The sequence below is a fragment of the Musca vetustissima genome, unplaced genomic scaffold (genome assembly GCF_032173495.1).
Source record: "Musca vetustissima isolate MV318-11 ecotype Yass unplaced genomic scaffold, APGP_CSIRO_Mvet_v1 utg38664, whole genome shotgun sequence".
Classification (NCBI taxonomy): Eukaryota; Metazoa; Arthropoda; class Insecta; order Diptera; family Muscidae; genus Musca; species Musca vetustissima.
Genome location: NW_026873388.1, coordinates 96,857 through 111,324, shown reverse-complemented (window position 1 = coordinate 111,324; position 14,468 = coordinate 96,857). Strand labels below are relative to the sequence as shown.

Genomic DNA, 14,468 nt, shown 5'->3' with positions numbered 1-14,468 from the left:
AAAAAAACGAAAACTATTAAACGACTGGGGGCTCGGTACCATCGAAATCAACATCCTCATCCGCACTAAAAAAGAACAAAATTAAATAAAAATAATTAAAATTTATAAAAAATAAAAAAAAATAATTTAAATTTAATTAATAAAAAATTAAAAAAAAATTTATAAAAAAATAAAATAATAAAAAAAATAAATAAAAATATAATATATATATATATATATAAAAATAATTTTTCAAAAAGTAATAAATAAAAATCATTTAAAAATATAATAAACAATTCCAAGAAGACAGGGGGATGAGAGCGAGAAAGAGAGAACAAATGTAAACATTGTAATCATGTGTTACCAAAAAAAAAAAAACGCTACAATGGCAGCACCTAACATTGTCATTTATGTGTGTGTGTAAGAGAGAGAGAGAGAGTGAAATAACGGGAGGTGATGAAATCAAAGCACAGTTGATTACAGTAACGGCGTCAGCTAACCATACTTAGGCCGTTTTTACATCCTATTGACGCTCTTTGAAAGTCTATGAGTCTAAACGCAACCATAGAGTCTAGAGTCAGCGACAGTCGTTTGCCGTGTGTTTCTTATAGGCAGCGGGAAATCGCGACGGCTGACGTTCGCGTCTAGCGGCATGACGCTAGAATAGATTTTATTCATTTTTGCTCAGCGTCATACTCAAAATTTCTCTCTTGCTCTCAATTGAGTTGCCATATTTTAGGTAAAAATCAACAGTGCTACCAAATTTCAATGAGAATTTATATCAAAACATATGGCAGTACTGTTAAAAAAACAAATATTTTCAAAGATTGTGGATGTTTTTTAATGAATTATTAATAAAATGGAAGAAAAATAATTTTTTCAATAATTTTATCCAAATTCCTTGACATTATTGTTTATTAAATAATAAATTGATTTTGGTTTGCGCAATGTAAAATTTTCTGTCAGAAAATAAAAACATATAATTGGCATTTTGTGCCGCTAACGCCAACTCTTCCGTTTGGTTTTCACGCCGGCGAAAAAGAATGACGCTGACTCGTGACTCTCTGGTTGCGTTTAGACTCTATGTAAGGCGTTTAGGTCGTTTTTTTTCTCTAGAGTTGCCACATTTTAAAAATTATTTTAAAATATATTTATTATTTTAAAAAATAAATAATAATAAATAAAAAATATTTTCAAATAAATTTTAAAAATATGTCGTATTTTCTCAAATTAATTATTTTTTTTTTCTTCTTAATTTTATATATAATACACATACATTATGCTATAATATCAATTATTGATTTATTTCACAGCGCTTTATAAGATATATAAATATTTTTAATTTATATTTATTTAATAATATATTTTTTTTAATATAATATCTTAGTTATTGTAATAGTATACTTTTTCGAAATAACAATTAAAATCAAATCAGAAGCAGTCACACAAAAGGAGCGTATTTCTTTGCTTAAAAAAATATTTTTTTTTAAAATTTTGAAAAAAATTAAGAAAAATAATTTTTTGAGAAAAATATAATAAATATAATAAAAAAAAAAAATATTTTTTGGATTTTTTTAATAATTTTTGGACAAATTTTTTTCGATTTTTTTTTTAATAATTTTTTTAAAAAATCTAATTTGCATTTCAGAAAAAAATCATTATTAAAAAAGTTTAATTTGTTAAAAAAAATTAAAAAAATATTTAATTTCCGAAAAAAAATTTCGACATTTTTTTAAAAAATAATTTTTTGAAAATTTAAAATGTTAATTTTAGAATGAATTCTGTTAAAAATGATTATAATATAATTTGCATTTCAAAAATAAGGATATAAAAAAATGTATGTTCAAAATGGTTAACAAAAATGTTTAAGTTATTTTATTAAAAAAAGTTTAATTTGTTAAAAAATTAAAAAAAAATATATTTAATTTCCAAAAAAAATTTTTTGACTTGAAAAAAAAAATAATTTTTTGAAAAATTAAAATTTTAATTTCAGAATGAATTCTGTTTAAAATGATTATTGAATATTTATAAGTTTAAAAAAAATATTAAGAAAAAATAATTTGTTAAAAAAAATTAAAAAAAAATATTTTTTTTTTGAATTATTTCGAAAACTTCGAAAAAAACATTAATTCATGTTAAAAATGCTTTTTAATTATATTTTGGAAACAAATTTTATTTTGTAAAAATTAAAAAAATATGACTTTAAAAATATTTTTTTTATTATTTTTTTAATAATTTTGGATTTTTTTTTTAAATTTTTTGAAAAAATCTAATTTGTATTTCAAAAAAAAAAAAGATATAAAAATATTCATGTTGAAAATGGCTAATAAAAATTTTTAAGTTATTTTTTTAAACAAAGTTTAATTTGTTAAAAAAAAATTTAAAACAATTTAAAAAAAATAATTTTTTGCAAAATTAAAATTTTAATTTCAGAATGAATTCTGTTATATGATTATTGAAAGATTAAGAAAAAATAATTTGTTGAAAAAAAAATTTTTTAAATGGAATTATTTCGAAAATTTCGAAAAAAATAATTCATGTTAAAAATGCTTATTAATTATATTTTGGAAACAAATTTTATTTTGAAAAAATTAAAAAAATATTTTTTTTATTATTTTTTTAGTAATTAACAAATTCCCTTTTCCTTTTTTTGAAATAAAAATAATTTTTTAATAATAATTTTTTAATAAAAATAATATTGTTTTTTTAAATCATTTTTTGATTGAATATAACATTTATTTTCAAATAAAAAAAAAAAAATAATTCAAATTTTTTTTTTTTTTTTTGAAGTTAAAAATGAATGTTAAAAAATTATTTTGTTTTAAATATATTTTAAATCTTTTAAAACTATTTTTTGATTTTTTTTTCTATTAAAAAAAAAATAAATAAAATAACTCCTCAACATTTTAATAACAATACTTAATACTTTTATTAAAAGCTTAGCTATTTTCATTGTTTTTATTTGCCATAACAATTATGGATATTTTGCTATAATTTAATAATTAATATTATTTTATATTTTTCCTATAAATATTTATGATATGTTACAAATGCCTTATATATTTAAATGATATTTATTTTTGGATATGATAGTTTGTTGTTTTTGATGATTTTTATTCCCAAAAATGTGATTCATTTTAAGATTGGTAAAATAAAGTGATTTTTTAATAAAACCCATAGCGAAAAAAACGCTAAATTGACCACACTGAGTGCAACACATGAACTGCTTAATAAACAATTCCAATAAGAAAGGAGAATGAGAGAGAGAAAAAGAGAGCGAATGTAAACATTGCAATCATGTGTTACCAAAAAAACCGCTACAATTACATCACCTACCATTGTCATTTATGTGTATGTGAGAGAGAGAGAGTGAAATAACGGAAGGTGATGAAATCAAAGCACAATGAAAACAGTAACGGCGTCAGCTAAACGTGCTTAGGCCGTTTTTACACCCCATTGACGCTCTTTGAATGCCTGTGTAAGGCGTTTAGGTCGTTTTTATTTCTCCAGTGTTGCTATATTTTTACCAACCTGGGAAAATTGACTTTTATGGACTTTTTCGTTGATTTCTTCTTCTAAATTCCCATTCTTTATGTTTTTAGGGAGATTTTAAAAAATAACATAAAATTCCCCCTACTCAGCACCATGGATTCCAATAGATGACACATAATTGTCATAATTAAACCTAAACTTGATATGTGCTGATGATGAAGTGATCTCCGTGGAGGATGTGATGAATAAAAATTATAGAAAAAATTACAAGAATGCAGAGAGGAACCACTTGTCAGAATTGTCGAAAATGGAGGATGAGGATACATTATATGTACCGGCGGAGGTTGATCGAAATCATCAAACATATTGGGATCGAAGTGGAACTCATTTTTAATAAATAAATCATTATCAACTAAACTAGAGGGTATCCAGTTCCTGATTGTTTGTTAGGCAGCATGAGAGAAAATAAATATTTTTTTAGAGGGAGATAGGAGGAGAGATTAAAAAAATTGATACTTACTTTGGACAGGTGTCAACATTGTTACCGCTTATAGCTACTTTGCCTACTTCTATGATACCGCTAGCTTCACCTTCAACAACTCGTACACAACCGTTAAAGTGATGCTTGTAACGGCCACCGGTAAAGGATTCGAGATTGGGAGCGCCACCTATGGAACAAAAAAAAATTAAAATTCCATATTCTTCAAAAATAAAAATCTCCTGACTTACCAATAAACACATGTCCCGGCAGGCTCATTGTATCTTTACCCGTATCCTTGGTCTCATCGGCATACAAGATATGATCCAATTCCAAAATGGCCGTATTATCCGTGCGTTTAATCAACAGAATATGACGGATACCATCATCGACACGTTTATCGGGGTTGCGTATGACCTTCTCTTCGCCATTCAAACGGAATGCAAATTCGGCAATACCATCAACAATGGCTACAGCCATAAAATCTTGTCCCGTGTAGGCCTCACCCTTGGGTTGACCCCACCATAACAGCAAACCATCGGGAGCGGTTGTGGAAAATACCATGGCAGCACTGGAGAATTTCTGTTCTACCTGTTCATCGAACTGGGAACGATTCAGTTCCAAATAACCATTACCATGGAAATTGGCATCGAATTGTAGGGAAATATCTAAAATAGGAAATTTTTTTATTTAAAAAAATATCGAAAAACGTTTTTTCCATTCCAAACTTACGATCTTCACAATGTTTGCCGGCAAAGCCGATGTTACACAAACAAACGGCCTCGTCGTTTTCTACCACACACGTGCCGCCATTTTCACAGGGATCACTAGAGCAGGCATTCTGTTCGACATCGTTGTCAAAGGTTTCGTTTTGTTCGATTTCATTGATTTCGCCGCAGTTTTGAATGTTGGCAGCATCCTGGATATCGGCAATCAGATTCAATTGACGTTGGCCCTCGTAGAGCTGTAATCAAAAATATTGTTAAAAATGACTAAAATCCGAAATTTTTTGCCTACTTACATTCGATATACACCCATCGAAACCTTGTGTAATATTCACATCACGATTCAGGGTGATCTTTTCATGATCGAATCCGCCAATATACATGGGGGTCTTAATGTACAGGGTTCTGGCGGCTCCCGCTGCCTTGGCCTTCTGCTCAGGATCAGTGCCCACCCGCAAGATGCCTTCACCGAAACGGCGGGCAATTTCAATTTCGGTCCATTTATTTGCGGGCAAGGGGTGCAGCGACCTCACGACAACCGGTTTCAAACGGGCACCGGTATTGATGATCAGTTCGACATGTTTGTTACGCAAGACGACGGCCACATAATCTCCACTGGGCAGACGAGATTCGGCGGCATAGAGGAGAACGGCATCTTCAAGGGTGTTGGGTCGGATTTGGAATTTGATGTTGAGCTTGGAGGCACGGGGGGTACTGGAAGAAAATGGGGAATTATTAAGTATAGTTTCTGAAATATCGATAGCTCCCGATAACTTACCCATAGGCAGCGAAGCTGTTCTTCTTAAACGCCAAACTGTTCTCATTCAAGTGTTCGATGTACTGGCAACGATCGCCGGTCTTGTTGAGGGGACACAAACATTCCATGCCAGTTTCGGTGTTCTCACAACGTCCGGTACCGCAAATGCCGGGAGTACACTGGGTACCCTCGATGGCACAGTGGCGACCCGTCCATCCCTGTTGGCAGACACAGGTATAGCCCATTTCCGTCTGAGACTCAAGGCAGATGCCGCTGTTCGAGCAAGGGTTGGTATCGCAAGGCTTGCAGGCGGTAATGCCTTCCTTCATCTTGGCCTCTTTCATCAGCTCAATAATGCTATCCTGCAGGGTCAAACGGCTAATGCAACCGGCAAAGCCCACTTGCTGTTCAATAGCTTCATCGGGTAAAATATCCCAGCTGGGTACACCACCCAAATACAAATCTTCAACCAAATCCAGGGAGGAGGAGGCGGACAAAGTGGGGAAGGCAATCGGATGTTGACCATCGACCTGCATGTAACCATCACGACGGAAACGATGAACCCTAATGGTGTGCCATTCATTCAATTCCAAAGCCTGTTCGCCGCGAACAATCATCGTCTTGCCATCCAAATCGAAGCGGAACTCCGGATATTGGTCATTCAGGGAGAGGGAAATGTAATCGCCATTACCGCGCTTCTGGCCGTTGAAGAGCAACAGACCATCACCTTGTTCCGGGCGGAATGTAATATCGAAGTTGAATTTAACATAGGAATCACGCAGCGTGGGGAAGGACATATAGCTCAGGGGTTCCTGATGGAAATGCGGAATGGCACCGGTCACAACCAGAATTGTGGGATAATCCACCGATTCGCCATTGGGAGCGGTGGCAGTGCATACATAGGTACCGGCATCATTGGCTTGGACATTTTGCAGGCTCAAAGTATCCTGAAAATCGACGAAAAATTCAATAAAAAATCCCCTTTAATCCCCAGGGTTGCCACTACTTACACTTAAAATATCCGTGCCCATTTGCATTTGTCCGTATTGACGCGACCATCTGTAATGGGGCGATAGATGACCATCCTCGGCATCACAGTGTAGTTTCACAGCTGATCCCACATCGGCATGCTCAATCTTGGGATGTTTCCATTCATGGGTGTTGGCCTCAATGGCCAATTCATAGCTGGTCGTGTAGAGGTCACCCTCGTCGGTCTTGCATTTGCACAAATAGTTGCCAGCATCGGCGGGTGTAACATGGTTGATGATCAAACGATTGCCGATTTGCTAAAGGGAAGAACATAAATATTAAATTTCACATAATTATCGAAAATCGATAACACAAAGTTATCGAAGTATAACAAGAGATATATATAAAATATGTGCAATAAATGAATTGTATCAAAAAAATTAAATTTTTACCAAAAATTGTATTTATCGATAACATTTGCCCTACTAATCGATTTCGATAAATCCAAATTTTTCGTTAAAAATCATTTATATGTCAAATTTAATAATATATTATTAATAACATACAATTGCAATGATCAATTTCGATACAAATCTATTTTTATCGATAACGATAATTCCATAAACGATAAATTTATCGATAAAAATTATTCATAATTAAAATTTATTAATTTTTAAATAAAAATATACAATTTTTATGACAATTTTCAATAGAATCGATTTTTATCGATAACGATAACTCAATAATCGATTTCCATAAATCAAATTTATAGTTCGAAAAGTAATTTCTAATAAATCTCTCAGTTTAATATTCGCAAATTTTACAAAAAAGAACATAATTTCCGATTTATCGAAAATCGATAACTCAAAACTTATCGATATTTTAACGATTTTCAAAAAACATTAATTTATATTTTCATCAAAATTTATAAATTATACCTAGAATTCATTTTTAATCCGATTTTTTGGGTCGATAACTCAATAATGGGGTCGATAACTTATCGATAAATTGCAGTTCTTGATCGAAAAATTACTTTTTATGATTTTCTATTTCAAATATATAATATAAATTCAAATTTGATAAATTAAATTCATATTTTCGATTGAAAAATTCATTTATCGAAATTCGATAATTATCGATAAATTACAGTTTTTTACTAGAATAATTACTTTTAACCATTATTTATTACAAATATGCTAAATTTGATGAAATAAATACATATTTTCAAAAGTAAAATCGATTTAATGGAATTCGATAACTCAACATTTATCGACATAATTTGAATGGTTTATAAGAAAAATTAATAAATACTTCCTGAAATTGTTAACATATTCGTATTACGTAAATATTTAAAAGAGAAAATGGAATTTATCATATATTTATGCAATTTATCGAAAATTTATTAATTATCGATTTCGATAAATCATAGTTATCGCTTGATAAATGACGTATTAATGATCAAGAACTAAATGGCTATCAAATAGGTAAAACTATAGACAATTTTCCAAAGCAAATAAGGATTTATCGAAATTCGATAACTCGTAATAATCGATAACAATTTCGATTTTTAATAAAATGTTATCGAATTTATGATTAAAATAATTAAATACCGATTCATCAAAATTGAATTTATTGAAAATTTATCAATTATCGATTTCGATAAATCGTAGTTATTGCTTGATAAATAATCTAGAATTATATCATTATCAAAAAGGTTAAAAAATACACATTATTTCGAAGCAAATAAGAATTTAACGAAATTCGATAATTCGTAATAATCGATAAAATATACAATTTATAATAAAATGTTATCGAATTTATAATTGAAAAGTTTTAAAATTATAATAAAGCATTTAATGAAAATAAATTTATCAAAAATCGATAAATGATCGATTTATCACGAAATCGATAAATGATCGATTTATCTCAAAATCAATAAATGATCGATTTATCTCGAAATCGATAAATTATCGATTTATCTCGAAATCGATGAATTATCGATTTATCTCGAAATCGATAAATTATCGATTTATCTCGAAATCGATAAGTTATCGATTTATCTCCAAATCGATTAATTATCGATTTATCTCCAAATCGATTAATTATCGATTTATCTCAAAATCAATATATTATCGATTTATCTAAAAATCAATAAATGACCGATTTATCGTAAAATCGATAAATGATCGATTTATTTCAAAATCGATAAATTATCAATTTATCGGAAATCGATAAATTATTGATTTATCGAAAATCGATAAATTATTTATTTATCGAAAATCGATAAATTATTTATTTATCGAAAATCGATAAATTATGGATTTATTGAAAATCGATAAATTATTGATTTATCGAAAATCGATAAATTATCGATAACATTTTTTATTGTTTTTCACTCACCTTAATATGTAATGGCAATGGCCGACCATCGGCTCTCTCCCAAACGACATCGGTGTAGCTGTTATCGGACGAATAGCACTCCACTTCGGTGGACTCGCCGACGCGCAAATTCGAATGTTGCTGATCCAATTTCAAACTTAAATCACGGTGACGTGGTGTGGTCGTGGAATAGTGTGGAAGTGGGGCCGGGGGATAGACGGCTGTTTGTTGTTAACATGTTTGATTTTGTTTTTAATTTCAATTCGTTTTTTTGTTGTTGTTGTGAACCAATTATTTGTTGTTGTTTTTGTGTGTTTTGGAGAGAATTATGGTGTGGGTGGTGGTGGTGAGGTTTGGTGCATGTGGGTATGTGTGTGTGTGTGGGTGGGCGTGGTTCGTGTTTGGATTTTGAAGTTTCCAGGACGCAACGCAGTTAGAAATCACAACAAAATTATGATCGGGCCAATTCAGTGGAACAAAAAAATTTTGGGGGTTAGGATAATTTCGTGGGCCGCAAAAAAATTTCGGTTTTGCAGATTTCGGATACAGCAACATTTTTTGTTTTGAAAAATCGTGGTGTTTTTGTTGTTGTTTTGATGATGAACGAACGATGGATCACAAGTTTCGATTCGAAAAAAATTTAAATATTTTTTTTTTTTTTGTTTGGATGAAATTTCAGCATTTACACAGACACAGATGAGATCACATAGACAACGTTCAGGGTGAAGAATTTCGACATAATTTTGGTTGGTGCGAATATGTTTTTTAGCCATGGTTTGGATTTCGATTTTTTGGTTTTGGTTCGATACGAAAGAGAAGGTGAAAAAATACATAAAAATAAACATAAATATTGTTAGCGATTTTTTTGTTTTGGTAAAGCAATAATTTTGATATATAGATTTTTGGGGGGTAACTAATTTCAATATTTTTCTTTGTCAACTAAATTACACAACATATACGAAATGTTTTTAAAATACAAATAATTACGGTTTTTTTTATTTTTTAAATATAGTAACCAACACCTTAGAATTTTTTTTTTAAATAATAGAATCGATTTTTTCGAATTTGGAAAAAATGTTTTAAGGGAGACATTAATATTTTTTTAAACTGTTAAAATCGATAAATAATAACTTCCTAAAAAAGTTCTTTAAAAATCGTGCAAAAAAACGAAAAATGATTTTCGATAATTTTCGATAACAGGGATTTTTCGAAATATATGCCTTTAAATAAATCGGAAATTAATGCTAATACACATTTTTAATGATTTTTTAACAAAATATCACAAAAAATTGTATACATATCGTTAAAATGCATATCGATAAATTTCGATAACTGAGAATTGACAAGAAATGGACAATTAAATAAATTGTAAATTAAAGCTAATACACATATTTTATGTTATTTCAATAAAATATCTCACAAAATAATCGAAAATCGAAGAAAATATTTTTAATTTCGATAATTGGCGATAAATCGCATTAAGGGACAAATTTTGAACTATATCTCAGAAAAGTTTACTTCTAGTAAAGTGTATAACTTTTTTATGTGAAATTTTTATGAAGTTATTCATAATTTTCTTTGAAAAAGTGCATTTATCGAAAATTATCGATTTTTTTTTAGAATTTGTTTTTTCTGCCGCTTTTTCAACGTAATTTTGTTTAACCTAATACATACGGACATTTGCATTAAAAAATTGGTTAATTTTTTTGCTAATTACTTGATAAAATTACACTTATCGAAAGTTATCGAAAAGTATTTTTTGAAAAATGTTCGTTTTTTTTCAGCTAAATTTAATTCTAGTTATATGTAGAAATGTTCTCTATCTCGAAATTGTGTAAAATTATTCGTAGTTTCCCTTGAAAACCCGCATTTATCGAGAGTTATCGAAAATTATTTTTGGAAAATTAACATTTTTTTTACATAATATTGTATAAAGGGACTTCCATGAAAAAAAATGGTTAAATATTATGCCATTTACTCCATAAATTTACATTTATCGAAAGTTATCGAAAATTATTTTTTTGGAAAATTTTAATTTTTTTAACTAGAATTAAATTTATATAAGTACATAAAGGGATTTTCCTTTTAAATATTATAAAATTCTTGCCGCATTTCTTTGTAAAATCACTTTTATCGAAAATATTTTTTTCCCAAAAATTTCGTTTTTTTTGTAGTTAGTTTTGTTTTTAGATGCTTTTATTTTTAACTTTTAATAAAAATATTTTTGATATCCTTTAAAAAAAATCGATTTTATCGAAAGTTATCGAAAAATATTTTTTGAAAAAATTTCGATTTTTTTGCTTTTTTTGGTATTAATGTCTCCTGTAAAACAAAATATTACTTATTTAGGGGGTTTTATTTACAAAATTTTGGTTGAATTTTTATTAATTTTTTTTTTTAATTTGAGGTTAGTTAAAAATAATTAGTAAAAACAAGATTTAACATGCATAGAAGAAGTTTTTTTTACAAAATATTTACACAAACAAAAGCATGATTATTACTGTTGTACAAAATTTGTTGGTGAGAAATGGTGTGAATACAAATGAGAGTTGTGGTGAATATTTTTGGAGGTTAGTTTTTTTTATTTTTTTACAAATAAAAAAATTTTTTTTTTAATTTTTCCTACAGAAACATATTTCGAAACCTAATTTCATACTAATTAAAAAAACATTCCTTTGAAGTTACACACACACACAAAACACGGTTATTAAAATACAGTTAACCCTTTGTCACGCGCTCTCTCTCCCCCAACTGTTTCTCTTTGTGTAACATAACCTCTGTGTTTTTTGTGTGTGTGGCTGTTGTTGTTGTTGGAGAGTGTTATTGTTTTTGTTGTGTGTGCCAACTCTAATCGTTTGCAGTGTTGCATTTTGTTTTGTTGGTTGCAGAGGTGGGCATTCTTTTAAAGCAAAGGTGTTTTCGATTTATTTTTGTTTGCTTGCACTAAAAAATTGTGTTTTTTTTTTTCGAATTGTTAGTGCCGTTGCTTGGGCTGGGCGTGTTGCCAACCATTTGTTTTTCAATTTATTGTTGCGACCATGTGTCATCATGTTTTGTTTAGCTACCATAATTTTAGAATAAATGCCATTGCCAAACCTACTATTTTTTTGCTGTTTAACTAAATTTTGAATACAACAACAAAAAATTGGAAAATTAAATAGTGATTAACGCTAAACAAAAATAAAATAGTGGTGGTGTACTTTTTGTTGTTGTTTTTTTTTTCATTGTGTGGTGTACAACAAATTTGTTTCCAACATCTAAATAATTTTTTTTTCAAAACTTTTTTCCACAATTAACATAAAAAAACAAATACAATATTTTTTTTCGTATTGAAAAAATTTTTAAAAAATATGGAAAATTAAAACCAACCGAATTTCGATTTCATATGGAAAACATCTTGTTTACTGCTGGTCGTGGTGGTGGTTAGGGGCCTCTTTAGTCCCACGGTGGAGGCTGGGAAGCTAGTTCTCCATTTTTGACCCCCAAAATGGAATTTCCTTTTATTGCGGATAACTCCTGCAGGCATCATGAAATTCTGTTGCGGTTGATAGTTATGTTTTTTCCATCGTTTATTGGATTTCGTTTTAATGAGGCTGAGCGGTGAACTGGTATTCGGTTCGTTACGGCTACAATTGAATTCATCCGAATGATCGGTACAATCGTGTATGCCATCACAGACCATGTGTTTGGCAACGCAGGTATTCGGGTGCGATACACATTTGAAATCGGTGGGTAGACAGGCACCGCTATTTGTATTATAAACCGAGGAGCTACTACCCAGGGAACCGGTGGAGGTCACTGCCGCTGGTGGGGTATCAGGTGTCAGTGGTTTGGTTATGATTTCCCTCATGGTTTTATAGTCTTTGGGTTCGGGTTTTGAATTTTGTTTGGTAATTGGCATTTTTTTCGTTTCGAAAATTTATGGGGCAATTTTTTTTGTTGGTCCAAAAATTGCGTTGTGTGTAGTTGTGTTGTATATTTGAGTTATATATATTTTTCAAAATTTTGTTCGTAGCGTGGGATTATATAAATAAACACATTTAGTTACAAAATTTAAATTTTCAGCAAAAAAATGTAATAACAAAGAATAGAAGAAGCCAAAATAATACTGTTTAAATGCAAAAAATTTTCAACAAAATGCAAGGGGTACAAAAAAAAATAAGTGTAGGATTTCAAGTGGGAACTTTGGTGGGTTCTCATCTCTATTAGTCATAAATCGATTTATTGATCCCTAACACACACACACACAAAAGAAGGAGGTAAGGCGAGAGAAAAATTAAACACAGAGAGGGCAATATTTTGAGCAAAAAAAATTTGAAAAAAACGGAATATCTCATTTCACTTAAAAATAGCGATAACGAAGTTTCAAAAAAAAAAAAAAAAAAAATCTGAAACTTTGATTTTTAAAAATTGGAAATAAAATTTGAAGAAATATATCTCGACTTCTTGGGATCCAAAGTCTTTTTGGCATTGTGAAAAATCTCCATTAAAAATAATATCAAAATAGTCTAGATTTATTTTTCGATAAATATCGATAAATTGTTATTTATGCTAAATATTAATGTAAAAAGAAGAAGAACTATTTTGATTTATTTTGAAGTATTTTTTAGCATCTTAGGGCAAATATGTTAAAAATATACTTAAAAAAATACAAAATAATTCTAGTTTTTCACTTCGATAAATATCGATTATTTCAAATTTCAGGCTTTGGATTGACGATTCTGTGTTTTCAAAAAAAAAAAATCATGTTTAAAAGCCTGTTCATATATTTAAAGTCTGTTAGTAGTGTCTGCGGATCCCTAAATTGCCGATTTTTAAAGTTTCAATTTCGATAAGTCAAAATTAAATAGTTTGTGATTTTTTTTTTTAATTAAAAATGATCGAAAATAATTAAAATTATTTAATTGGAATCTATTTAAAATTTGTTAGGACATTTTTTTTATTATTTTTTTTTTTATTATTTTTTTAATTTAAAGAAAAAAATCTGTCGAGATTTAATTTGAATATATATTTAAAATTTTTCTGGAAAAAAAAATATTTTTTAATATTTATTTTTTTTTTAGTTTGAAGAAAATAATTTTTATTTTTTTTATTTTAAAGAAAGATTTTTTTGTTTTTTATTTAGAAAAAATGTTTTTTTTAATGTTTTAAATTATTTTTTAAATGAAAATATCGTTTGATTTTTTTTTCAAATCTCTCTGCAATAATTTTTCCGAAAATAACGGCGTCAAAATTGTCCAAAAACTCCTATTAAAATCTATAAAAATGCCTTGAAACCCATTTAAACCTCATTGAGAAAAATTGAACATTTAAACACTCCCATCTCTGTAACAGCAAAAACACACACAATTCCTTCCCTCTGTAGTTGGCAATACAACGATAACATATCAATGCATTCAGTAGCGGTTGGCAATACTACGACACATATCACTGCATTGAATAACGGTTGTTTGTTTACCTCCCACCTACTCTGTTGGACAATACAACGACAACAAATCAATGCATTTAATAACGGCTGCTCTCCCTCTCACATACTACGAGAGAGTGAGAAGCCGTTAGCAATGCACCCACACTGTTGTTGTTATTGCTATGATAACACAACAATGCATGCAATAAACTCTGTTGGACAATACAACGACAACAAATCAATGCATTTAATAACGGCTGCTCTCCCTCTCACATACTACGA

At 29.3% G+C, this 14,468-nt stretch overlaps 1 protein-coding gene across 1 annotated transcript in view; it reads right to left on the bottom strand.

The window, feature by feature from the left end:
• The window catches only part of LOC133324995 (basement membrane-specific heparan sulfate proteoglycan core protein), a gene marked incomplete at its 5' end in the record, with an annotated part of 74,578 nt that continues 60,110 nt past the window's right edge, over positions 1 to 14,468 (bottom strand). Inside the window, 9 exons of the mRNA XM_061533827.1 lie at positions 1 to 65; positions 3,992 to 4,139; positions 4,201 to 4,617; positions 4,682 to 4,913; positions 4,971 to 5,388; positions 5,453 to 6,378; positions 6,442 to 6,717; positions 8,801 to 9,000; positions 12,149 to 12,640. Coding sequence (XP_061389811.1) covers positions 17 to 65; positions 3,992 to 4,139; positions 4,201 to 4,617; positions 4,682 to 4,913; positions 4,971 to 5,388; positions 5,453 to 6,378; positions 6,442 to 6,717; positions 8,801 to 9,000; positions 12,149 to 12,640 — 3,158 coding nt within the window. The remainder of the gene's footprint in view (positions 66 to 3,991; positions 4,140 to 4,200; positions 4,618 to 4,681; positions 4,914 to 4,970; positions 5,389 to 5,452; positions 6,379 to 6,441; positions 6,718 to 8,800; positions 9,001 to 12,148; positions 12,641 to 14,468) is intronic.